At 35.7% G+C, this 25,795-nt stretch overlaps 1 protein-coding gene across 4 annotated transcripts in view; it reads left to right on the top strand.

Annotated features, from left to right (window-relative positions):
* Window positions 1–25,795, top strand: part of PDE11A (phosphodiesterase 11A) — a 413,203-nt gene that overhangs the window by 69,265 nt on the left and 318,143 nt on the right. For 2 of the 4 annotated variants that reach the window (XM_049615974.1, XM_049615975.1), the window contains exon 2: window positions 22,460–22,618. In XM_049615974.1, coding sequence (XP_049471931.1) covers window positions 22,523–22,618 — 96 coding nt within the window. In that variant the 5' untranslated portion in view covers window positions 22,460–22,522. Of the gene's footprint in view, window positions 1–11,651; window positions 11,671–18,282; window positions 18,377–22,459; window positions 22,619–25,795 lie in introns of those variants that run through there. The other 2 variants (XM_049615976.1, XM_049615973.1) reach the window with 2 other exon arrangements.

Consider the following 25,795-nt stretch of genomic DNA (forward strand, 5'->3'; position numbering starts at 1 on the left):
TATGTTGACAAAACACTGTGGAAAGGACGGTAGAGAAGGAAGGTAATCCTTTTTAGCAGTTTATCTTTAATACACGGTAATGTCAACACACTATACAAGGTTGAAAAAGTTAACAAACTGAAGTGTATAGTTCTTGGAGTAAACATTCTGTTTTAGTACCAGTAATCCCATAGAGTAAAGTTTTAGTTTAGTGGTTTAACCACAGTGTTCCCATTAACATACTGAGAATTGGGTTGTTCACTGCTCATGTACGTTGCCAAAGCATACCCTTTAGAACTCTGAAAATTAAAGGAAAAACAGAATGTGTGCTGAACATACTGGCAGTGACCAGAACTCTGGCCTTTCAGTTTTCATTGTATTGTCCTTTGCCTTTTTTGAAGACTGTGAAATATATTATCTATCCGAGGGGGAGAAGAAAATGTATATGTCTAGCATAAAGAATAATTATAAATTGGACATTCTTCTACTTACACCAGGTTAAAACAGAAAACATAGTCATTAGTACTGAAGTCTTCTGCTGTCCCTTCATAATTATATCGCTCTCCCTCCTGAACCTCCCTGGGTATTGTGTGATTGATTATTTCCTTGGTTTTGTTTGTTTGTTTTGTTTTTATGGCTTTGCCATCTATGTATGTTTATTTATTTATTTTAATTTTTATTTATTTTTGCGAGAGAGAGAGAGACAGAGTGCAAGCAGGGGAGGGGCAGAGAGGGAAGGAGACACAGAATCCAAAGCAGGCTCCAGGCTCTGAGCTGTCAGCACAGAGCCCGATGTGGGGCTCGAACTCATGAACCATGAGATCGTGACCTGAGCTGAAGTTGGATGCTCAGCCAACTGAGCCACCCAGGTGCCCCTAGAATTTTTTGTTTTTGCCAATCTGGTGTGTTGAATATTGTATCTCATTGTGGTTTCAATTTTTATTTTCCTGGTCATTAAAGAGGAAAATTGGGGCACCTTTTTTGTGAAATACTTGTCCATGTCGGTTGCCCATTTTTCTTACTGAGTTATCTTTTTCTTACTGATTTGTAAGAGTTCTCTCTGTCTCTGTCTCTCTCTCTCTCTCTCTTCTGAGCACCAACCTCCTTAACAGTTATATATATTTTAAATATCTTTTTCTTCTCTGTTGCTTGGTTTTCATTGCTAATGGGTGAGCTCGAATTCTTAATTTAATATAATTTATCAATCTTCTTATGAAATGTTGCATTGTTTGCTTCTTGTTTAAGAAACAAAAGGTTATAAAGTAAAATATTCAGTATCATCTTTGGCAAATTTTATAACTTTTTTTTGTCAGGTATTTAATTTCAATTGGTTTATGTGTTACAGTGTAAAACAGGGATACAAATTCTTTTTTTTTTTTGCTATTTGGATAAACAATTGACCTTGTGTCATCTATTGATTAGATCACATTTTCTCATGATTTGTAATGTTTGCTTTGTCATAATTCATTTTCCATATAAACACGGGTTTATTACTAGGCTATTTATTCTTCCTCTGCTCTATTAGTCTATGCCTGCACCAGTATCACGCTGCCCTAATTTCCATGGGCTATGGTGAGTCTTGATTTCTGGTAGAGAGAATCTTCCAATCCCACCCCCAACCTTGTTCTTCAGGAGTATCTTGTCTTTTCTTGGCCCTCTTTCTTTCCTGTATATTCTGTAATCAACTTGATGAGTTTCTGTTAGGATTGTGGTGAAGTTATAGATCAGTTTGGAGAGAATTACGATATACTTTATAATATTTAGTCTTCCTCCTTGATAATATGATAGATCTTCCTATTTAATCTTCTTTAATGTCTTAGTTTTCTCTATGGAAGGCTTAATATTCTTTTCTTTATCCTACATATTTAAAAATGTTTGTTGCTATATTATTTACTTATTTGTTTATTTATTTTTAATGTTTATGTATTTTTGAGGAAGGGAGAGAGAGAGGCAGAGAGATTGGGAGACACAGAATCCGAAGCAGGCTCCTGGTTCTGAGCTGTCAGCATAGAGCCTAATGCAGGGCTTGAATCGTCACAAACTGTAAGATCATGACCTGAGCCAAAGTTGGACACTTAACCGAATGAGCACCTAGATGCCCCATGTTTATCACTATTTTAAATTGCATGTTTGAAAAATTTACATTTTAACTAATTGTTGTGGGTATCTAGAAATATAATTTACTTCCCTGTATTGATTTTGACTCTAACATTTCTCTTATTAATTTACATTTTTACTTAAAAAAATTTTTCCCACATGGCATAGATACCTAAAAAGTAAATTTTAAAGGAAAGGAAATTAGAATTTATTAAATTTCTTCTATGTGCCCAATAGTCAACAGTTTATTTCACTTAATCCTCATAACTATTTTATTGCTTATTTCCTCAGCAAACATTTATTAAGTAATCCCTATGTGTTAAGATTTTTTTTTTAGATTTTCTATGTAAGCAATCATATAATCTACAACTACTAAAGGTTTTTGTTTCTTTCCAATCCTTTACCTTTTATTACTTTTTCTTGCTTTACCGTGCAAGGACCTCCAGTATAATGTAGAATAAGATTGATGAAAATAGGCATCCTAGAACCTGAGCTTTATAGAGGATGCTTTCAAAGTCTCATTGTTAGGTATGAGGTTTCTGTGGGTCTTTTGAAATGCCCTTTTTTGGGTGAAGAAAGTGCCTTCAATTCCCAGTTTAAGGAAATTATTTTCCTTCTTTTCTTTAAATCATAAATGGATGTAGTAGTTTATCCATTTTTTTTGCCTCTGTCTAGATATAATTTTTTTCACCTTAAATTGTTAATGTGTTGAATGACTTTAATTGATCTTCTCATGATAAAGCAATGTAGAATTCCTAGTAAATACCAACTTAGTCTTAATAAGTTATCCTATTTATATACACTGTGATTCGTTTTATAAAAATGTTTATTTTCAGGGTTTTTGTATCTATATTCAGTCATTAAGTAAGATTGGCATATATTTTTCATTTCTAATAATACCTCTGTCAGATTTAGAAAGGTACAAATGAATCTTTTCCCATTGTATGGAATAGTTTTTGTAAGATTAGAATTGCTTAATGCTTGAATGGTAGAATTTTCTAGAAATTCATCCATCTATCTTTCTGTGTGTGCTGTGGCATGCACTTAATGGGGCTATTTTGTTTGTTTGTTTGTTTATTTATTTATATGAAATTTATTGTCAAATTGGTTTCCATACAACACCCAGTCTCATCCCAACAGGTGCCCTCCTCAGTGCCCATCACCCACTTTCCCCTCCCTCCCACCCCCCATCAACCCTCAGTTTATTCTCAGTTTTTAAGAGTCTCTTATGGTTTGAATCCCTCCCTCTCTAACTTTTTTTTCTCCCCCCCTCCCCCACCCCGCCATGGTCTTCTGTTATGTTTCTCAGGATCCACATAAGACTGAAAACATATGGTATCTATCTTTCTCTGTATGACTTATTTCACTTAGCATAACACTCTCCAGTTCCATCCACGTTGCTACAAAAGGTCATATTTCATTCAGCACTCCTGTATCCCTTGGGCAAATTCCTAGCAGTGCTATTTCTGGGTCATGGGGTAGATCTATTTTTAATTTTTTGAGGAACCTTCACACTGTTTTCCAGAGCGGCTGCACCAGTTTGCATTCCCACCAGCAGTGCAAGAGGGTTCCTGTTTCTTCACATCCTCTCCAGCATCTGTAGTCTCCTGATTTGTTCATTTTAGCCACTCTGACTGGCATGAGGTGATATCTGAGTGTGGTTCTGATTTGTATTTCCCTGATGAGGAGTGATGTTGAGCATCTTTTCATGTGCCTGTTTGCCATCTGGATGTCTTCTTTAGAGAAGTGTCTATTCATGTTTTCTGCCCATTTCTTCACTGGATTATTTGTTTTTTGGGATGTGGAGTTTGGTGAGTTCTTTATAGATTTTGGATACTAGCCCTTTGTCTGATATGTCATTTGCAAATATCTTTTCCCATTCCTTTGGTTGTCTTTTAGTTTTGTTGGTTGTTTCCTTTGCAGTGCAGAAGCTTTTTATCTTCATAAGGTCCCAGTAGTTCATTTTTGCTTTTAATTCCCTTGCCTTTGGGGATGTGTCCTGTAAGAAATTGCTACTGCTGAGGTCAGAGAGGTTTTTTCCTGCTTTCTCCTCTAGGGTTTTGATGGTTTCCTGATAATGGGACTATTTTAAACTACTGATTCAATTTCTTTAAAGCTTATAAGACTCTTTGTGTTCTTTCTTTCTTTCTCTTTCTTTCTTTCTTTCTTATGTAATTTATTGTCAAATTGGCATACATACAACACCCAGTGATGCAGTGCTCATCCTAAGTGCCCTCACCCTCAATGCCCATCACCCATTTCCCCCTCCCCCATCCTCCCATCCACCTTCAGTTTGTTCTCTGTATTTAAGAGTCTCTTGTGGTTTGCCTCCCTCCCTCTCTGTTTGTAACTATTTTTTTCCCCTTCCCTTCCCCCATGGTCTTCTGTTAAGTTTCTCAAGATATACATACGAGTGAAAACATGATATCTGTCCTTCTCTGACTGACTTATTTCACTTAGCATAATACCTTCAAGTTCCATCCACGTTGTTGCAAATGACATGATTTCATTCTTTCTCATTGTCAAGTAGTATTCTATATATAAACCACATAAATATATATTCTATATATAAACCACATCTTTACCCATTCATCAGTTGATGGACATTTAGTCTCTTTCCATAATTTGGTTATTGTTGAAAGTGCTGCTATAAACATTGGGGTACATGTGCCCCTATGCATTAGCACTTCTGTATGTTCTCTCTTTTTTGAAAGAGATGGTTTTTATTAACCTTATTTATCTGTTTATTTCATCTAAGTTTTCAAATTTGTAGGCATAAAGTTGTTTATAACATTTTATTTGTTTAATCTCTATAGCAACTGTAGCTTCACCTGTTTTTATTCCTGATTTAAAAAATTTTAATGCCTTTCTCTCCCCCCCCTTGATTATTTTCTCTACACTTGTATATTTTATTCCTTTTTTTGACCTTTGTTGACTCTCTTCATTAGATGTTTATTTTCTTTTTCGTTCACTTCTCTTATTTTTATTATTTTCTCTCATTTTCTTGAGTTTAGTTTGCTGTTCTTTTTTTCTAATTCCTTGTGTTGGGACATTCTCTTCATTAAGTTGAACTTTTCATTCTTTTCTAATGTGAACGTTTAAGACTAAAACTTTAGGAACCTCTATAACTGTGTCCTACAGGTTTGGTACATAATATTTATATCATTATATTGTTATTTAAATATTTTATAAAAAGTTTATAATACCCAGTTTGATTTTTTTATAATTTTTTTTTTACATTTATTCAATTTTTTTTGAGAGAGAGAGAGACAGAGCACGAGTGGGGAAGGGGTGGAGAGAGAAGGAGACACAATCCGGAGCAGGCTCCAGGCTCTGAACTGCAGCAGGGAGCCTGATGCGGGGCTTGAACTCACCAACTGTCAGACGTCGGATGCTTAACCGACTGAGCCACCCAGGCGCCCCTCCATTTTGATTTTTTTTGGGTGATAAGTTGTTCAGAAATGTATTTTAAATTTTCAAATATTTTGTTTCTCTATGTTATTTTTTCTAACTAAAGTGCATTGTGGTTAAGTGATATGTTCTGCATGATACCAGGGATTCGACTTGGTGATTTCAAATCGATTGGCTTGATGACCTAGCTTTTCGTCAGTTTTCCTAAATGCTTGATGTCAACTTCACCAATAGTATGACGTGTCCTGTGGTTGGATGTAGTGTGTAGCCAGATGTATCAGTTGTGCTTGTATATGAACATGTTGGTGGCTGAGTTTTGGTGGGGGAACGTGCTTACAAGGTATTCTTTCTTTTTAAGTCAACAGAGGGACTGGGACACTATGAAGCTTTAAAGTTGGACTTTCCATTAATATCAGAAGTTTATTATTGCTCTGTCCAAAGGAGCATGTGGGAGTCTTATAGATTTGAGCAACCCAGGGTTTTTGTAGTTTCTGCTTCTGTTGTTCCACCCTATGTATATCCTAAACCGGCAAAGAACTATAGTTGGTTAAATTGATTGCTTGTTTTATTAAAACATCACAGAAGTGAGTTGAGAGTTATAGATGGTTCCTGACCCTGTTGCTTCTATGAGAGTGATTGCTAACTGATTATGTCCAATCTTTTAACCTGGCCAAACCCAGGCCTTAAAAATATGATGAGTAGTGTAAATGCTTGACTCTGCCAAGGGCTTGATCTAGTTTGTAAAAAGGCCATTGCAGCGTTCTGCCAGCTGGCCAAGGAGATATCTGGAACAAGGCAGAACACCAGTTTCTGGAGGGGCTAACTAACCCTATCCAAGGTGGAATAGCTTAGACAAGACTGCCAAAAATCCAGTGTGTCTGTCTAGAAGGCTCCTTCCTATAAGCATTTCTTAGAAAGCATGTTGGTGCTTTATCCAGGAAAAGATACCCTGAGTGCTGAGCCCACGACCATGTCTATTCAGACTATGAATGATTTGTGCTGATGGAGACAGACCCCTGAAAGACCTAAGCACATATTGACACCTTCAGCTTAATACGTGGCTCTTTGTCTCATATTGGAGGGCTGGAGATTCATGCCCCACTGTTTTGTGGAGCACATGGCCATAGAACTTCTGGAGGGGGTCCAAGTACTCTCAGCAATGCTGTTTATTTGTAGCCAAGCTACAATGAGCACCAGCAAAATAGAGAGCCTGGCGTAGGGATGGGAAAAAAGGGTTTCAGGGCCACAGTGTCTTACAGAAGGAATGGAATGTATATGGAACCAACCAGCCCCTGAGATCCACCTGGAAGTCATTGGGAAATAGTGACATGCTGCTTCTAAATCCTCTTCCCAGTGGATGATGCCTGATCTTTTCTAAGCTGGACTTTCAAAGTTGAACACACTCCTGTGGGTGGAAGATTTATTCTTACAACTTTCTTTCAAACTTAACATCTACTAGTTTAATAGTTTGAGAATTTTGTTTTGTGAACCAATATCAGGCTAATAATTTTTTGGTTTCTAATATTTATTCTTTTGGAAAATCAAGATGTTTTTCAGCATTATATATATAATACATGTTATATATGTAAATTATATATATAACATATAATTTCAGCATTATATGTACTATATATAATATATATTACATTTTATATATCCTGTGCCACAAAGATGTTGCAGTGTTTAACAAGTAAATATGGAGACGGTCAGAGTCTAAAAGAGTTGAAGACTCCATCTATATCAGAACATTGCCCAACTATAATATCTTGGTGATATCTCTGGGATTTTCAGAAAATATCAAATCCCTTTGGCATTCTGTGTAGCAGTTCAATTGGGCTGAATTTTTATGGTTACAGATTTTATAGGGAGGATGATAATGGCTTAAAAAAATAACGGCACGAGGTAGACTAGTACTATAACTTGCTAAAAGTGAAGACTGCTATACTATTTTTCACATATTTATATTATTTATGAGAATTGACCCCTTTCCATTTTGATAGCTGTCATTTGGTGTATCTTGCCTATCTATTTTACTAGCAATCAGTTAGTATGATGATTTCTATCTTTTTGGAAGGCACTTTTGAAGCTATAGTGCTGTCCTTGATGGTAATCCCATCACCCCGAGGTAACTGCTAAGTAGTACTGCTTTTATAAACTTTTTTTCTTCATGTCGTTTTCTCATGTCGTAATAAAAGCACTCAAATGTGTAATAACAATCTATAACACTTTTTTAGTAGTAGCATGGATGCACCTCAATATAATAAAGTTCTTATTGAATATTTAGATACTTTTTAATTTTTCCTTATCATAAATTTCTAGAAATGAAATTACTCTATTGAAAAGTATGAACATTGTAAAGGTTTTTGTTATTTATTTCCAAATTGTCCCCCATGTATATTACACTACTTTGTATTCTCACCAGCAATGATAAAAGTAGACTTTTCATAAAAACTTTCAGTAAAGTACCTTGTATTTTGACATCTTAAATTTTTAATCTTTGCCAATTTTATAGAAAAAATTATAACTGTTGTTGTAATTTGACAGTTTTCACATATTTATAGCCCATCAAGAATTTTTCTTCTGTTAATTTCTTATTCCTACCTATTGCTTTTTTTCTCATTGATTTGCCAGAATTCTGTGTGTGAAGAATTTAACACTTTGTCAACCATCTACGTTTAAAAATATTTTTCCAACTTTATTTTACTTTTAATTCTGTTTGTATTATTTTTCAGGTACTGAAATTTAAAATTTCTATTAATCAAATTATCCATCTTTTCTTTTGTGCTTCCTTCTTTTGTACTTATGCATTGGAAGACTTTCTCTTCCTGAGATCAGACAAATGTTCAGTTATATTTCTTCTACTCTTTTATTATTTTATTTTTGATATTTAAAATTTTAAATAATATAAATGTTTTAATATGATTTTCAAGTAAAGTAAATGATGATTTAGTTTTTTTTTTGTCATGTCATTGTTCATTCTGACTGAAAGCTTTTGACCATTTGCCCTTTGATAAGAATTATAACTGAAATGGAATAAATGAAAGCAATTGAATTGATCTTACTTTTTAAAAAAAATTTTCTTTTAATGTTTTATTTATTTTTGAGACAGAGAGAGACAGAGCATGAGCAGGGGAGGGGCAGAGAGAGAGGGAGACACAGAATCTGAAACGGGCTCCAGGCTCTGAGCTGTCAGCACGGAGCTTGACGCAGGGCTCAAACTCACAAACTGCGAGACCATGACCTGAGCCGAAGTTGGATGCTTAACCGACTGAGCCACCCAGGGCCGCCCCCCCCCTTTTTTTTTTAATTTTTAAAAATGTTTTATTTATTTTTGAGGGAATTGATCTTACTTTTATTGCCTCCTTTGGTAAATGGTTTGGGGGAAAAGGCTGATATCTGAACATAAGGCCATTGACTTTTCTGAGTGCAAACTTAAGATTCACTTGAGGTTCAGTTGGTTTAGCGTCCGACTTTGGCTCAGATTATGAGCTCACAGTTCGTGGGTTCGGGTCCTGTGTCAGGCTCTGTGCTGACAGCTCAGAGCGTGGAGCCTGCTTCGGTCCTGTGTCTCCTTCTCTCTCTGCCCCTCTCCTGCTTACACTCTGTCTCTCTCTCTCAAAAATAAATAAATATTTAAAAAAAGATTCACTTGATAATATGTAGAATATGTGCATTCTCATAATATTGACTAGGATAATTAATACTCAATTTTTTTCTCCTAGAATTTCACATTAACATAAGAAATGTGTCTTGGATGGATTTGAGTAAATCTGTCCTACTTTTGCAATTCACCAGAAGATGAGTATATTTAACTTCTTATTCAGAAATTAATTTTGACTTATGACATAAGAATTTAATTTTTTCAAAACATTTAACTAATTGAATAGCCTATACTTTTCCAATTGATTTTCCAATTGATTTGAAATGCTACTCTTATTAACTAAATGCATTTATTCACACACACATATACACATTTTCTATTCTCTTTCCTAAATTTTCTGTTTTTAGAACACTATCTTACTATTTTAATTATCATAGCTTTGAGGTATATTTTAATATCAGGTAGTCACTGTATTTTTATCATCATGTTCTCACAAGAAAGAATGATTTAAATATTTTAAAAAACATTCATTTTAAAATGTATTTTAAAATGTTTAAAAATTTTTAGAACTTTTTAAAGCAAATTTTAAAATTACTTTTTAACATTAAACTTTTGTCAAACAGAAACAGTAATTTCCACATATTAATGATAAAACAAATAAAATATGCAATTAATATATATTTGCTATGCTACTAGAGATTACAGTATTTGCTATAAATATGGGAAAGGTTGGGACCTGACTGATATAGCTGCTAACAAATGAGTTACATTCTGGGGCCACTTTTCAGGCTGTCTCAATTGGCCACGGCTTGAAGAGTGCAAGAGGGTTTCTGTTGGAAGTAGTCTTTGTTCGTTTTATTAAACATTGTTTATTAAACAAATGGTGAAACCAAGTCTCCTACTGTATCACTGTTACATTTGTACTCTTGACCCAGACCTGGATATTCATACCTCACCGTCTTGACCTTGGCTTTCCCTGTATTCCTGGTTCCTGTCTGGTGTCTGAACCACAACTCTATGCTGACCATCCCTTCTTCATATTTACAGACTTCTTGACCCTCCTGGTTCTACCTTATAGCCTCGCCTCCCTGATTCACTGCAGTTCTTAGATGTCCACTCTGTGATAGGAAGGAAGGTGTCCCTGGCTAAACCACTCTTTCCATAGCTTGCTCTTCATGTACTGGTCTTTTCTCAGACATTTTAATTACACACAATAAAGCTTATAGACCATGGAGTTGCATTTTAATTCCACTTACAATGTATCTGCACATTCACAATATATTTGTAATAGGGATATTAAAGAAGTTTAAGAATTCATCGTTTTCTTTTGTACCACATTACCTGCAGTTTTGGTTTCAACTGTGCTGTAGTTCTTCCATTTTCCTGTGTCATTTGTCTTGAGATATATTTGTATTTATTGTAGGAAAGATAAGCAAAAATAGCCATGATGACTACAATAAGGGCCAAAGAAAAGTGCCAACTAAGAAGGGAAGAACAAAGAAGTAACACCAGCAAACCAAGTTTAGTTTAGTAACATAACTAAAGTGGATAACCTCCTGGGCACCTGGCTGAGTCAGCCGGAAGAGCATGTGACTTTTGGTCTTAGGGTCATGAGTTCGAGCCCCACGTTGGGTGTGGAGATTACTAAAAAATAAATAAATAAACTTTAAAATGGATAACCTCCCAAGCAACTTGGTAATAACAATGACATTGAATAATAGTAGTTCAAATGATAATAACAGTGGTTTTGAAACCTCATATTAAATTCTTTATGGCATCTGTTAACTACTAATTAAGTTTGGACAATTCAAATGAAAGTGTGCCCATTAAACATTTCCCAAAGAGAGCTGACCTGTATGAATTTACAAACTGCTTCACTACCCACCATACCACTTAAGGTCCATAAAAGAATAAAACCTCAAAAACATACATATTTTTTGTAATATTTTGTATTATTCAAAACTCTAAGAGACTTTTTGTGAAAGAATTCAGAGACAAGATTTTTGTTTACTGTAGAGTAATGACATTCTGTGAATACATATTAAGAACTACAGTGGAAATTTTGTACTTTTCTCAGCAAGCATTGAATTAGGGCCAAAGCATTAGCTCTCAGTTACCATGGCTTTGTTTTTATGCAATATAATCTCAAGCCTTGCATCAATTCAGAACAATTATCGTTCTTGGTATGGAGAAAAGCAGAATAGTACATTTGAAATCTTTAGAGACAAATCAAAATTTTCAAGAGCTTAGCCTTTAAAGAATTTTCTGGAAAATAAGTGATGTTTATGATGTTACAAACGTAAGAAGATGCTTTTATGGATTAGAATTAAATGAGTGTTACTAATCGATGTACCAATAAAAGCAATTTTTTAAAGCCTCAGACAGTTTGGCAGTCTATCAGTTTGAGTTTCTATGGCTTTTTCCTATTATACTTTGTATCTCCATTAGCTTCTCTACATTGTAACTCTATAAGGCATTTTTAAAAGATGTAGATGAATTGCGGGACTTAACTTTGCAAAAGTGAGATAGTAGGGTGCTGGAGAAAGTGTATGGAAAACATAACAAAACAAAACAAAACAAAAGCTAACAAATATACTTGTCCTGAAAACTCTAATAAATCTAATATGCTGAGGGTTACAGTATATTGCCCTCAGACCCCTGGAGGCCTTGGATCTATTAAAGGACATCTAATTTAGTGGTTCTTAACCCTGACTTACAAAGTCATATCTTCTGTCCAGCCATATGATTTCTCTCACCCATATGATTTCATTGGTCAGAGTGGGGCTAGGGCATCAGCCCTAAAGCTCCCAAGTGATTCCAATGTTAGCAATGTTCTATTCCTATGAATACATAATACTGTCTGTAGAAGAAAGAAATGCCATATATACACACATATCTTGTATCACCTTTTCTCTATAATTTATGTACACAATAAGTCAGATAAAATTTTATTAAACATTTCATGGAATTAATAGGGGGTTTTTGCATTTACATGTTTTCTCATATGTTGTTATGAAAACAAGATTACCATCATGTGGAGAGTTTGATCATTTTGGCTATGAAGAACCTAAGGTAGGATTGAGATTGTGGTTAAAACAATCACCTTTATAGGTTAAATGGTGGTCAAGACCAGTTCTTGAGTTAATCGTGAGCCCTGGAAAATTTTATTATGAAGTTTTGGGGAGAGAAGCCTTAAATACAGAGAGGATAAAAGAGATCTTATGTAACCCATCCTTGTCATGAATCTAAGACCTGGATATTCTTAGCTCTGGGTCCTGCCTTGAAGAGCCTTGAGTGACTTCTCTGAGAAAATTTAAGGAAGGGATGGACTCCCTTTTCCTTTGAGGCTCCTTATGGGTCTCTAAATTAGGTGTCTTTGGGACTGGCTGGGATTCTTGAGTGCAGTGAACATAGCATAGCTCTTTTCTCAAGGACCTGAAAACTCAGACTACAGAAGTTCATTCCTTCTACAGCCTTAGTGGGTCTTGTAGGTAGGACGCATTTTCTGGGTGTGCTATGTGACATCATATTCAACTGAGGAACTTTGCAGAATAGGCTCCAACTGTAAGGATCCTGAGTTAGAAATGTATCAAATTACTGTTCTCTATGTAGCGAGCACAGTTCACTTCCATTGCTAAAATGTAAAAATTGCTTTTGACCTTAAGATTTTGTCTCTTTAAATATTAAAAATCATAGCTGACTGTCACATGCAAAAAATAAGTCTGCACAAAAAGGCACTGAGGAGATCCCTGTGTTTCTTTTTATAAGAGCATTTATACTTCAAATATTTGAAATAGAAAAAATATTATGACATAAAAATACTTGAAGCGAGAAAAGTCTACCACAATCATAAGAAACTCATTCCAGATTTTAACAGCCTTATTAAAGAAGCCCTTACTTTAATTTATTAGAAATATCTCCTGTTGTAGATCATTTCTTGTTCTTTTGTCCTAAGGGAGATGAGTAAAAATTGGACATCATTCTCCATGTGATATTTCATTATAGACCTAGAGGCATTTGTTAGTTTCTTATTCAAGTTGCCATTTTCAGTGATAAATAGACCCAATGTTTCTCTTATTGGTTCTGTTTCCTCCTTCCTTAGACTTCTGTGAAGATTTACTAGTGAGTGTGGTGAACTTCTGAAGACTTCAGGTTAAAAGTAATTGATCAGAGTTTCTCATTCTTACCTAAAAAGTCTCTATTTTCCATGCCAAGTACTTTTTCTGAAATATATATTATATATATTATATATATAAAATATATATATATAATTATATATAATATATATTATAATTCTCACAAACTATATATATATAATATATTCTCACAAACTATATATATATAATATATAATTATATTTATATTTATATTTATATTTATATTTATATTTATATTTATATCTCTCACACTTCTTTGGGGGAGATACCACCATGTGGGTGGCCCATAGTCAACTAAACCTCAAAATGTATACAGAATGTATACAGGGGAACTCATATTCCCACCTCCGAATCCCTCCCTCCCTATGTTTCTCACTCCATGAATCACTCCACCACTCACCCAGATATCTGGATCTGATATATGGAGTCATTTTTTACTCCTCTAGTTTTAACAACCTGTCATCAAATTAATCAGTTAGTCCTGTTGATTCTACTTCCTCAATATCTTTCAACTCAGTCCATTCCATCACCTTCACCATCACTAACCACCATCTCAGTCCAGAGATGGTTTATCTCTCACCTGGATCTCTTGTTTTCAATCCATTTTTTTTTTTTTTTACATGTAAGCCAGGGTGGCATTTCTAAAGTGAAGAATCATTTAGATTACTTCCACCCACCTTCTTTTTAAAAAAATCTTTTTTAATATTTATTTATTCTTGAGAGAGAGAGATGGAGTGTGATCACGGGAGGATCAGAGAGAGAGAGAGGGAGATATAGAATCTGAAGCAGGCTTCAGGCTCCCAGCTGTCAGCACCTAGCCCGATGTAGGGCTTGAGATATGGGGCTTGAGACGTGGGGCTTGAACTCACCAGCCGTGAGATCATGACCTGAGCCGAAGTTAGATGCTTAAACCACTGAGCCACCCAGGCACCCCTACTTCCACCCACCTTAAAACCTTCTAGTGCTCTCCCCTTCCTGCGATAAATTTATAATTCTAAACTTGGTCATTAGGCACCCCTTTGTTAACCTCCAACTGGTCTTTCCTGTCCCATCTCTTCACTTGAGAGCTATCTTCAACTTCTTTCAGTTACTCAAACTTTCCAGCTTTCTACTGCCTTTGGGTTTTGGATACAATTTCTCTTCCTGAGACATTGATCCTTTGGGTGTCAGCTTAAACATTTCACTTTCTTTGGGATATTTTTCTGACCTTACATTGGATGTGGCCTCCAGCTATGCGTTCCACAGTGACCTATGTTTTTCCTACTACTACACTTATTTGTGATCATTGCTTGGCAAGTGAAATTTATTTTTGGCTCTCTTCTGTTTTTAAACTTTTCTTCCCTGTAAAATAGCAGAGTAAGATGTTTCTTTATATAATTATTTCCATAGTTTTCTTCATCTCCTACAATTAACTTATACCTCAGTTTTAAGCTCAACTTTCTTCATTTTTTAAAAATTGTATAATTAATCTAGAGTTTAGTGTACATTAGGAAAGTGTGCCATTATATCAGCTCTTCTGACCTCCCATTACATGGATTATATCAAGTTTTTGAGTTAGTTTGTGAGAATTATCCCATAAGTTCTGTAATGAAGACTTGGACAAAGCATATTTTAAGATGAATTATTTTTAAAAAAACACTAAAACTTAATGAAATAAATCTTTCTTTGAAGCTTTTACATTGGAAAATTAACATTTACCACATGTATGAACATAATTATTTTTTCTCCTCGAGTTATAAGTTTATCAGATGAGTGCAGAGAGTTGCAGAGATAGTGGGAGGGTTTATAACACTTTTGTGCCCCAGGTCATGCTGAAGCATCCCTTTGTCTATTGTTCTCATGTGGCTTTGGATTGTTTGATAATAAACACCCCTCAGTCTTAGGGGTTGGACTTTGGTGAAGAAATGCAAACTACCTCAAAAATAAGAGCAGATGGGCCATGTCTACTCCAGAGTGGATTTTCAAGTCCAATCAAACAGGGTCCACCCCACTGATATGTAACCAGCTAGAATATGTGTCACTCTCCCTATTCCTTCCCATCTTAAGGCTCTCCCTATCAATGAATTTTATGGATCTCACTACTGACTAATCTCTTCATCATTTAGGACAGTTGTTGTCATATGAGAATCACCTATGAGCATTTAAGAAATACCAATGCCTAATATGAATTGATTCTATTTGAGGTGGAACCTTGAAAACCTCATTTATTAATCTTCTTGACTTTCTTTATTCGTAGACTTTCACCTTCATCTGAATTTCTTCCATTTCAGTAAATGGCATTTCCATCCACAGTTTCTCAAATTATTTTTTCAATTTTTGTATTTACATTGTAGTTACCATGTAATGTAGTATTAGTTTGAGGAGTAGAATTTAGCAATTCATCACTTAACATATAATACCCAGTGGTCATCACAAGTGCCACCTTTTTTTTTTTTATTTTTAACATCTTTACCTTGGTATTTATTGAAAAAGTTTTTTGCAAAATTCACAGTCCAAATTATTTTCTTTTTTTTTTTTTTAATTTACACCCAAATTAGTTAGCATATAGTGCAACAATGATTTCACTTAATGCCCCTTACCCATTTAGCCCATTCCTCCTCCAACAACCCCTCCAGTAACCCTCTGTTCTCCATATTTAAGAGTCTCTTATGTTTTGTCCCCCTCCCTGTTTTTATATTATTTTTGCTTCCCTTCCCTTATGTTCATCTGTTTTGTCTCTTAAAGTCCTCATATGGGTGAAGTCATATGATTTTTGTCTTTCTCTGACTAATTTTGCTTAGCATAACTCCCTCTAGTTCCATCCATGTAGTTGCAAATGACAAGATTTCATTCTTTTTGATTGCTGAGTAATACTCCATTGTGTGTGTGTGTGTGTGTGTGTGTGTGTGTGTGTGTGTGATCTCTTCTTTATCCATTTGTCCATTGATGGACATCTTCTTTATCCATTTGTCCATTGATGGACTTTTGGGCTCTTTCCATGCTTTAGCTATTGTTTATAGCTAGGTTATAGGATAGTTCTATTTTTAGTTTTTTGAGGAACCTCCATACTGTTTTCCAGAGTGGCTGCACCAGCTTGCATTCCTACCAACAATGCAAAAGAGATCCTCTTTCTCCACATCCTCGCCAACATCTGTTGTCGCCTGAGTTGTTAATGTTAGCCATTCTGACAGGTGTGAGGGAGTATCTCATTGTGGTTTTGATTTGTATTTCCCTGATGATGAGTGAAGTTGAGCATTTTTTCATGTGTCGGTTGGCCATCTGGATGTCTTCTTTGGAGAAGTGTCTATTCATGTCTTTTGCCCATTTCTTCACTGGATGATTTGGTTTTTGGGTGTTGAGTTTGCTCAGTTCTTTATAGATTTTGGATAGTAATCCTTTATCTGATATGTTGTTTGCAAATATCTTCTCCCATTCTGTCAGCTGCCTTTTAGTTTTGCTGATTGTTTCCTTCTCTGTGCAGAAGCTTTTTATTTTGATGAGGTCCCAATAGTTCATTTTTGTTTTTGTTTCCCTTGCCTCTGGAGATGGTGTTGAGTAAGAAGTTGCTGCGGCCAAGGTCAAAGAGGTTTTTGCCTGCTTTCTTCTCAAGGACTTTGATGACTTCCTGTCTTACATTGAGGTCTTTCATCCATTTTGAGTTTATTTTTGTGTATGGTGTAAGAAAGTGGTCCAGGTTCATTCTTCTGCATGTTGCTGTCCAGTTTTCCCAGCACCACTTGCTGAAGAGACTGTCTTTATTCCATTGGATATTCTTTCCTGCTTTGTCAAAGATTATTGGCCATACGTTTGTGGGTCCATTTCTGGGTTCTCTGTTCTGTTCCATTGATCTGAGTGTCTGTTTTTGTGCCAACAAGTGCCTCCTTAATACCCACCAGCCATCTAGCCCATCCCCTGCCCATGTCCCCCTCCAGCAACCCTCAGTTCTCTATAGTTAAGAGGCTCTTTTATGGTTTGCCTCTCTCTTTTTTCCCCCAATGTTCATTTGTTTCATTTCTTTATTTTTAAATACTTTTTTAAGTTTATTTATTTATTTTGATAGAGAGAGAGAGAGAGTGAGAGAAGGGCAGAGCGAGAGGGAGAGAGAATTCCAAGTAGGCTCTGTGCTGTTTTTATTTTTTTTATTTTTTTATTTTATTAAAAAAAATTTTTTTTTTCAACGTTTTTTTAATTTATTTTTGGGACAGAGAGAGACAGAGCATGAACGGGGGAGGGGCAGAGAGAGAGGGAGACACAGAATCGGAAACAGGCTCCAGGCTCCGAGCCATCAGCCCAGAGCCCGACGCGGGGCTCGAACTCACGGACCGCGAGATCGTGACCTGGCTGAAGTCGGACGCTTAACCGACTGCGCCACCCAGGCGCCCCTCTGTGCTGTTTTTAAAGTGGGATTCAATCTCACAAACTATGAGATCATGACCTAAGCCAAAGTCAAGAGTTGGATGCTTAACTGACTGAGCTTCCCAGGCACCCCTGTTTCATTTCTTAAATTCCACATATGAGTGACATAGATTCTCAAATTAAAACCTGAGATATATTCTTAATAATTTTTTAATGTTTAATTATTTATTTTGGGAGAGAGATAGCAGGAGAAGGGCAGAGAGGGAGAGAATCCCAAGCGGACTCCATGCTGTCAGTGCAGAACCAGATGTGGAGCTCGAACTCATGAATCGTGAGATCATGACCTGAGCCGAAATCAAGAGTCAGACGCTTAACTGACTGAGCCACCCATACTCTTCTTTCTCTAGTCCCCCATCCTCAACCAATCCATCAGGAAGTACTGTAGATTCAACTTCCAGCATATCTGTCTTACCTTCATTGCCTTTCTGTCAACCCAGACCGTCCTCTTACCTTGCCTCAATCATTGAAATTTCCTAATTGGTTTATCATATTCCAATCCTGTATCATCTTGCACAAAGTTCTTAATTTTTTAAAAAAATGGTTTTAAACTTTTTAGTATAAAATACTTTAAACATTTAGATGTAAATAGGCCCTTAAGGTTTATAAAATCTTAACACTGTACTATTTTGCTTCACAGTTTTGTTTGTTTGTTTTTTTAAAGAAAGAAACCTATTGGTAGAGTTGAAGCTTCCTCCATACCTCTCCCTGATGCCATTTCCTCCCTTCCTCCCCAGAGGTAACCACTTACATAAATTTAGAGTTTATTATTCCCATTATGCTTTATACTTTTGATACGTATTTGGATTCATACATAGTGTTTAGTATTGTCTTTAAATATTAGTACTGTATAGATGATATCAGATTATAGGTTATATGTTTTACTTAACGTTTTTGATATTTGTTTATGTTAATACAAGTAGCTTTAGTTTATTCATTAAAATTGTTGTACAGTATGTTATCAGAACAAGAGATCATAATTTGTTTATTTTTCTATTGACCGATATTGAAATGGTTTTTAATTTTGTTTTTTCATAATTGATCCGATAGTCTACATTTGTATATCTCTCTTCTGTACTTGTGCAAAAGTATCTCTAAACATATGCCAAGGAGTAAAATATGGGCCCTTAGGGCCTTTCTAACTTTTCTGTTTTACATAGTTGCATTACAATCTTTTATTTATTTATTTATTTATTTATTTATGAATCTTAAAAAAGTAATCTGATCACTCAAAAAAACAATGATGGATCACCTACAATATGCCAGTATGAAGCAGTCAATAGGAGAGTCCAAATGTCTGCTCTCTTAGATCTTATGTACTACTGGATGGAAAACAAGTAAACTAATAAGATGATTTCAGTGAATGCTAAGTGCTGGATAATGAGTCATATCCTTCTGCTTCAAGATCTTCAATCATATTCCACCGCGTTTAGGGTTAATGTAATAACTTCTTTCCAAGCCTGTAAGACTTGGCACCATCTGACCTTTGCCTTCCTCCTCCTTTCTCTTTGGGGCTCCCTGTGCTTTTGCCACACTGACCTTGGAGTTTGGGGAACTTACTAAGCATTTTCCTGCGTCAGGACTTTTCACTTGCCTTGTTCTAGCTTCCTGTTAAGTTCTTCCCAGTTTTCTTTGACTGGCTAACTCTTACTCCTGATGCAAGCCACAGGTTACTTCTCCTGATTTCAGGTAGACCTTTCTTGATCCCCATAGAAATAGGTGCCTCCTATTAAGTCTTTCTCATGGCATTCTGCTCTTTTCCTAGTATTACTTACTGCAATATATGGTGATACATTTAAATGTCATCTGCCTCACCTGCATTACATTACGTTACAAGTTCTGTGAAGGCAGGGATGGTGCCTCCTTTGCTTCCTGCTGTATCTCCTAGCTCACAGCTTGACACGGAATGGGTCCTTGGTGAATTTTTTATTTTAATTAATTAATTAATTTATTTATTTATTTATTTTTAAGTTTATTTATTTAAATTCAAGTGTAGTGTTGGTTTCAGCGATTCATCACTTACATACAACACCCAGTGCTCATCCCAACAAATGCCCACCACCCATTTAGCCCATCCCCCCACCCACTACCCCTCTAAGCAACCCTCAGTCTGTTCTCTGTATTTAAGGGTTTCTTATGGTTTTTCCTCCCTATCTGTTTTTATATTATTTTCCCTTCACTTCCCCTATGTTTCATCTGTTGTATTTCTTAAATTTCATATATGAGTAAAATCATATATTTGTCTTCCTCTGACTGATGTATTTCACTTAGCATAATACACTCTAGTTCCATCCAAGTTGTTACAGATTGCAAGATTTCATTCTTTTCGTTCGCTGAGTTATATTCCCTTGTGTATATATACAACACCTTATTTATTCATTCTTAATTCATTTGGGCTCTTTTCATAGTTTGGCTGTTGTTGACAGTATTGCTATAAACACTGGGGTGCATGTGCACCTTCAAATAAGCTTTTTTTGTATCCTTTAGATAAATACCTAGTAGTGCCATTGCTGGGTCATAATCTTGGTGAATTAAAAAAAAATTAATACAAATTTAGTGTTTTTCTGAAAGTTTGGTTGCAGGCTCATTTTGAGCAGGTGATTTGATTTTGTTTGGGTTTTGATTTCCCTCTCTCCTTCAGGGCTCTTTCTTTCCTAAGGGTTTAGGTTAGCCTACATGAGTCCCAGACCAGAACCAGGCCTTATTATGGATTTTAAAGGCTCTGTCCTTGTGATACTGAAGATAACACAGACCTCATCAGAAAGCTAACAATGTTTGGTCTTGAGCCTATCACCCTGTCCACAGCTAGTCTCCCTTGGCTCTTAGGCAGGTGAAATTCATAGCTCTAGATGGTGGTAGACAGCAGGGCTTTTTTGTATTTTAAGCCTCTTTTAAGAAAGAATATTGAGGTCATTGGGAGAAGCTTCATTTCACTCAGGCCCTTGCTTGAGGCATTGAGCCTGGATCTAGTTTATCATCTTCCTTGGAACATTTTTAGTCCCTATTACCTTTTCAGGAGCCAGTCTCTTTTCTCTTTCTCTCTCTCTCTCTCCCCTCCCTCCCTCCCTCCCTCCCTCCTTCCTTCCTTCCTTCCTTCTCTGTCTTTCTTATTGAAAGTAGGTTGAAGGTATTATGACATTTCACACCCAAATACTGTAGTATGTATATCCTAATAAAAGAATATTCTCAGGGTGCCTGGGTGGCTCAGTTGGTTGGGAGTCCTACTTGGCTCAGGTCATGATCTCATGGCTCATGAGTTCGAGCCCTGCATCAGGCTCTGTGCTGACGGCTCAGAGTCTGGAGCCTGCTTCAGATTCTGTGTCTCCCTCTCTCTCTGCTCCTTCCCCATTAGTTCTCTGTCTCTCAAAAATAAATAAACATCAAAAAAAAGAACATTCTCCTACAAAATTATAATAACCACTATCACACCTATGAAAGTTTATGTTAATAGAATGATATTACCTAATATAATGTCCATGTTCAACTTTCTCTGTCATCCCCCTTAAAAATTGCATAACAATTTTCAATGAAGGATCGCACATTAGATTTTGAGTTTCTTAAGTCTTCTTTAAACCAGTATAGCTCCCATGGCCCTATTTATTTTTATTTAAAAATTTTTTGTCTCTCACGATATTGACATTTTTGAAGGGTTCAGGTCAGGCTTCTGATAGAATGACCAATAATCTGCATTTTTAAAAATTTTACTTTTTCCTGAATGATCAGATTTATGTTACACATTTGACAAGAACACAACATGTTTTTGATGATATTGTGTCCTCATCACATTGCATCCCATCAGGAGGCACATGATATTATTTTGTCTCATTAGTGGTAATGCTAAGTTTGCTTACTTGTTTAAGGTGATCTCCACTAGACATTTTCATGATAAAGATATCTTTTTCTCTTTGAATTTAATAGGGAATCTTTGGGGTGGCAGTCTGAGACTATGTGAATATTCTGTTTAACAACAACCTTTTACCTGGTGGTATTAACATCTGTTGGTGATCCTTGTATATGTTATTATATTGGTAGTTGCAAAATAGATATTATATGATTTACCACTCCTTCTACACGCACGCACGCGCGCACACACACACACACACACACACGTATTATTATTATTATTTTTTTTTTTTGGTAGAGAGAGAGAGAACACAAGCAGGAGAGAGGGGCAGAGGGAGAAAGAGAGAGCCTGACACAGGGCTTGATCCCAAGACCCTGGGATCATGACCTGAGCTGAAAACAAGAGTCAGATGCTCAACTGACTGAGCCACCCAAGTGCCCCTACTTCTACATTTTTTAAGCTGACATGCTATAAAGAAGCCTGTTTTTTTTGTTCGTTTGTTTTAATATTTTAAAAGTATCATTATGGGCTCATAGGTTGTTTTTTCATAGGACATTTTGACCAGAAGTAAAGTGGTGCTTTTCTGCATATTTTTCAAAGTGGTTAATATATATTTATTATGTATTTTTCTTATATGACACTTCATAATCCGTTGTCTATGTTAAATAAAATATTTTAATAAATACCACAGTATAGAGTTCCATTAAAAACACTTGCCCTTTCACCAACTTTGAGATGTTGTTGTAGTCAGGTTTAAAGCTTCTTTCTTCATTTACCATGGTTAACAACTACGGCCGTGATTTATTTTCATTTATGTTCTTTTGGTGACTTCAGCATGAAATTGAATCTGGTATTGTTATTAAAAATTCATTGGGTAAAGTTCCTAGTGATAAAATATCATACACAGAAATATACTTCTCTCCCTTTCTTCCTGATAACAATGCACATGCATTTAATGCCTTCTCTGTCTTATTTTAGGATCGAAGATTCAATGATGAAATTGATAAACTAACTGGATATAAGACAAAATCACTCTTGTGCATGCCTATCCGAAGCAGCGATGGTGAGATTATTGGTGTGGCCCAGGCGATAAATAAGATTCCTGAAGGTGCTCCATTTACAGAAGATGATGAAAAAGTAAGTTTTCATGCTTTTGTGACTTGTACTCTCCTTCTTGATCATCAATTGCTCTTCTCCCTGAAAAGGACAGGACTTGCATGAATAGCTGTTGGATTAACCCATTCATGGATCAAAGAACTTTTCTTGTGTTCTACAAAATGTAGCAGAAGTTTTGAGTATTTCATAGAATGTGGTACATTGAATGTGGTACATAGAATGTGAAGCATTGCAAGCTTCAGTAGTATCCTTCCCTGGTCTTTATCTTACTTACACGTAAGCTTTTTTAATTGAGGGTCACACTGCCACCACATATGACCCAAGGGAAGATAGGGATGATGGGAAACAAAACTGTGTTTTGGAAACTCAGCACTTCCTCTTGTGTTTTCATAACTACTGCGAAGAATTGTTTTCTCAGTTCTTATATAAAAATCTCAATAAAATGAATGTTATTTAATTGTTATTCCAAATTGCTAATAAAAACAACATTATTTTTGTCCCTGAAGAGCATTTGACTTTGGTAGAAGTAATGTATTTTTGTTCTGAAATTTTTAAGTTTTTCACCAGTAGCTTATTCACCAGCTCATATTAAAAAGGAGACTCTTCAAAAAGCTGAAGTTCTTTCTGGCTTTGAAGCTCTTATTACCTTTGTATTGAATAGAATCTGGTGGAATATTTATAATATTTGTAGTAAAAGCAAACTTCAAATTAGTTTAAGTTTGATGACTGCCATACATGTATTTGATTAAAAAGACACTTTATATAATTTAGCCTTCAAGCTGGGAAGTTGCTATTTGCTAGTACTAATTAGTAATGCATTACATTAATGCAAATGTTCTGGTATAAAAGGCCAGCATAAAATATGATTATAAGGAGACAAGATTTTTAAGTGAAGAGAGTCCTTTACTGAGGTCATATCTGTAGTTGAATTTGAATAACCCATATCCCAGAAAAGGTTTATAAACCCTGAGAGTATGATAGGACCTCAGATAATTTCCTACTGATTCAGTGAAAAACTACAGTGTGGGGGCACTTGTGTTGGGACTGTAGGAAGCACAAAGATAAATCCCAAATATGTAATGCCATCCTGGAGCTGAACAAGGCAGAAAGCAAGATTATCAGTAAGATGATCTATAACATGCTTCTGGAAGAGGTGGCATTTGATCTGACCCCTCAAGAAAGCATAGGTTTTCATAAGACAGAGTCAGGTGAGAAGGTGAGGGCATTTAGGGATGTATAAAATGTAGCCTACCTCATTCACTAAGCAAATGTTTCCATGGAATGTACAGATAAAGCAAAAATGTTACTTTGTGCATTTGCACCAACGGTGACAGAATCTTATAATCATGTGCCTCTTATAAGGATTCAGACAAAAGGATTAGAGTTTTGTGTTTTTTCAGACATCCCACTACCTGCCCACGACATCTCCCAAACGGTTTAGCTTATGGATGGTATTCCTGCCTTCACTCTGCCTCCTTCACTTGAAAGGATCCTCTTGTATATTTCATTCTCATCTCTGATTGCACTTCTGTCAGATTTGTTTTCTGGACTTCTCTCAGTGGATTTATACTTACCGCCTAAGGCTTCATGAGCTCTGAATGATTTAGAGGGAAGGTCTTCCCAGGGCTTTGTCTTGAAGAGCATCCGCGTTTAGCTCTACTGAGAATGAGGGCTGGGATGGAGTTCCAGCCTCGCTAAGGACAGTGCCCTGCTTTGGGTGAGACACTTAATCTTTGACTCTCAGTTCTCTCCTCTGTCAACTATACTATTCACCATTTACAGCATGAGAATTCAATAAGATCGTAAATAACAAATGCTTTGTAATATAAGAAACTAGGTAAATATAAAACATAAATTCTTGTTTCTAAATTATCATTTTTCCAAGAACTTTAAATGTTCTTCTGTATTTGTCACTTATTCCCAGGCAACTTATCTCTTAGATTCAACCTCAACTGAATATTACATTTGGTCCATGTGTTAGGTTTTTATCCTTTGCAATTTTCCTATGTGTCCAGAATAGCATTTTATTTTTTAGTCTCTATAATTCCCTGATTTAAAAACCCTACATTAAAAAAAATTACAAAAGTTAAAGTTAAAAACCCTACTCTAGTCTTACTTCTTGGAAGAAGTCTTACCAGTTTGAGCAAGTTAATTATGTTCATACAGGTGACACTAGATGGAGAATATTTTATCTCAACTTGTGTGTCTGGATATTGTTCTTCCCTACAAGGATTCTATACATGAAAAAAGCAGAAAAAATCTATAAGTGATTAATGGGAAAGAACAAGATCTAGATACTTCTTTCAAATAAGAGAAGACATTGTGGCATAATGGCCGCAGATAGGCCTGGCAACAGCCTACCCTGGTTGAAACTCCAACTCCGCCATAGCCTGTGTAACCTTGGGCAAGTTGTTTTGCTTTTCTGTGCTCCAATTTCCTCCTCTAGGAAGAGAGATGATAATAATAATACTTATCTCATGAGGCTATAGAGGGATTTTATGAGAGAATACAGGGATAGAACTTGGAAGAGTGCTCAGCACATAGTAAGCCCTCATAAAAAAAATTAGCTCTTACTGACAACACATTAATACATGTGAGATACAGTCTGGTCTCAGTTAAAAATTTAGTTCCATATAAATTGTCTAGAAGTTTTTATTACGGATAGCCTATATGCCAGTTCCACTCTTGGAGTTACAACAATGAAATGAAGATCTACTTGTTTATAAATTCACATTTGTCTTGTGGGATTGTCAATGCACATACTGTTTTACTTGGCACAAGTAAAAAAAAAAAGTCTTGGCACAAGACAATGCTTCTACTAATTTGTAGTCTACTTTTTAATGTAGAATTATTTCTTACATATATGTCCACATGTGAATGTAGTCTATATTTGCCATTTTTAGGGATTATGAGTTTTTTTTTTCTTTTTCTACATAGCATAGTTTGCTTAATCATTGTCCCATTACTGGAAATTTGGGTTGTTTCTGGTTTTTCACTAATTCAAATAGCTCCTGAATGAGCATCTTGAACAAATTACCTTTTTCTTCTGTGTTATTTCCTTGCGGTATATTCCAAAGACTGAAGTTACTGAGTCAAAGGGCAAGAAAAGTTTTATAGCTCTCATTCCAAGATACAGATAGCTTTCAGGAATATTGAACCTATTTATAATAGTAGTAGCAAGCATATACCTTTTCTTGC

Source organism: Panthera uncia (assembly GCF_023721935.1).
Source record: "Panthera uncia isolate 11264 chromosome C1 unlocalized genomic scaffold, Puncia_PCG_1.0 HiC_scaffold_3, whole genome shotgun sequence".
Classification (NCBI taxonomy): Eukaryota; Metazoa; Chordata; class Mammalia; order Carnivora; family Felidae; genus Panthera; species Panthera uncia.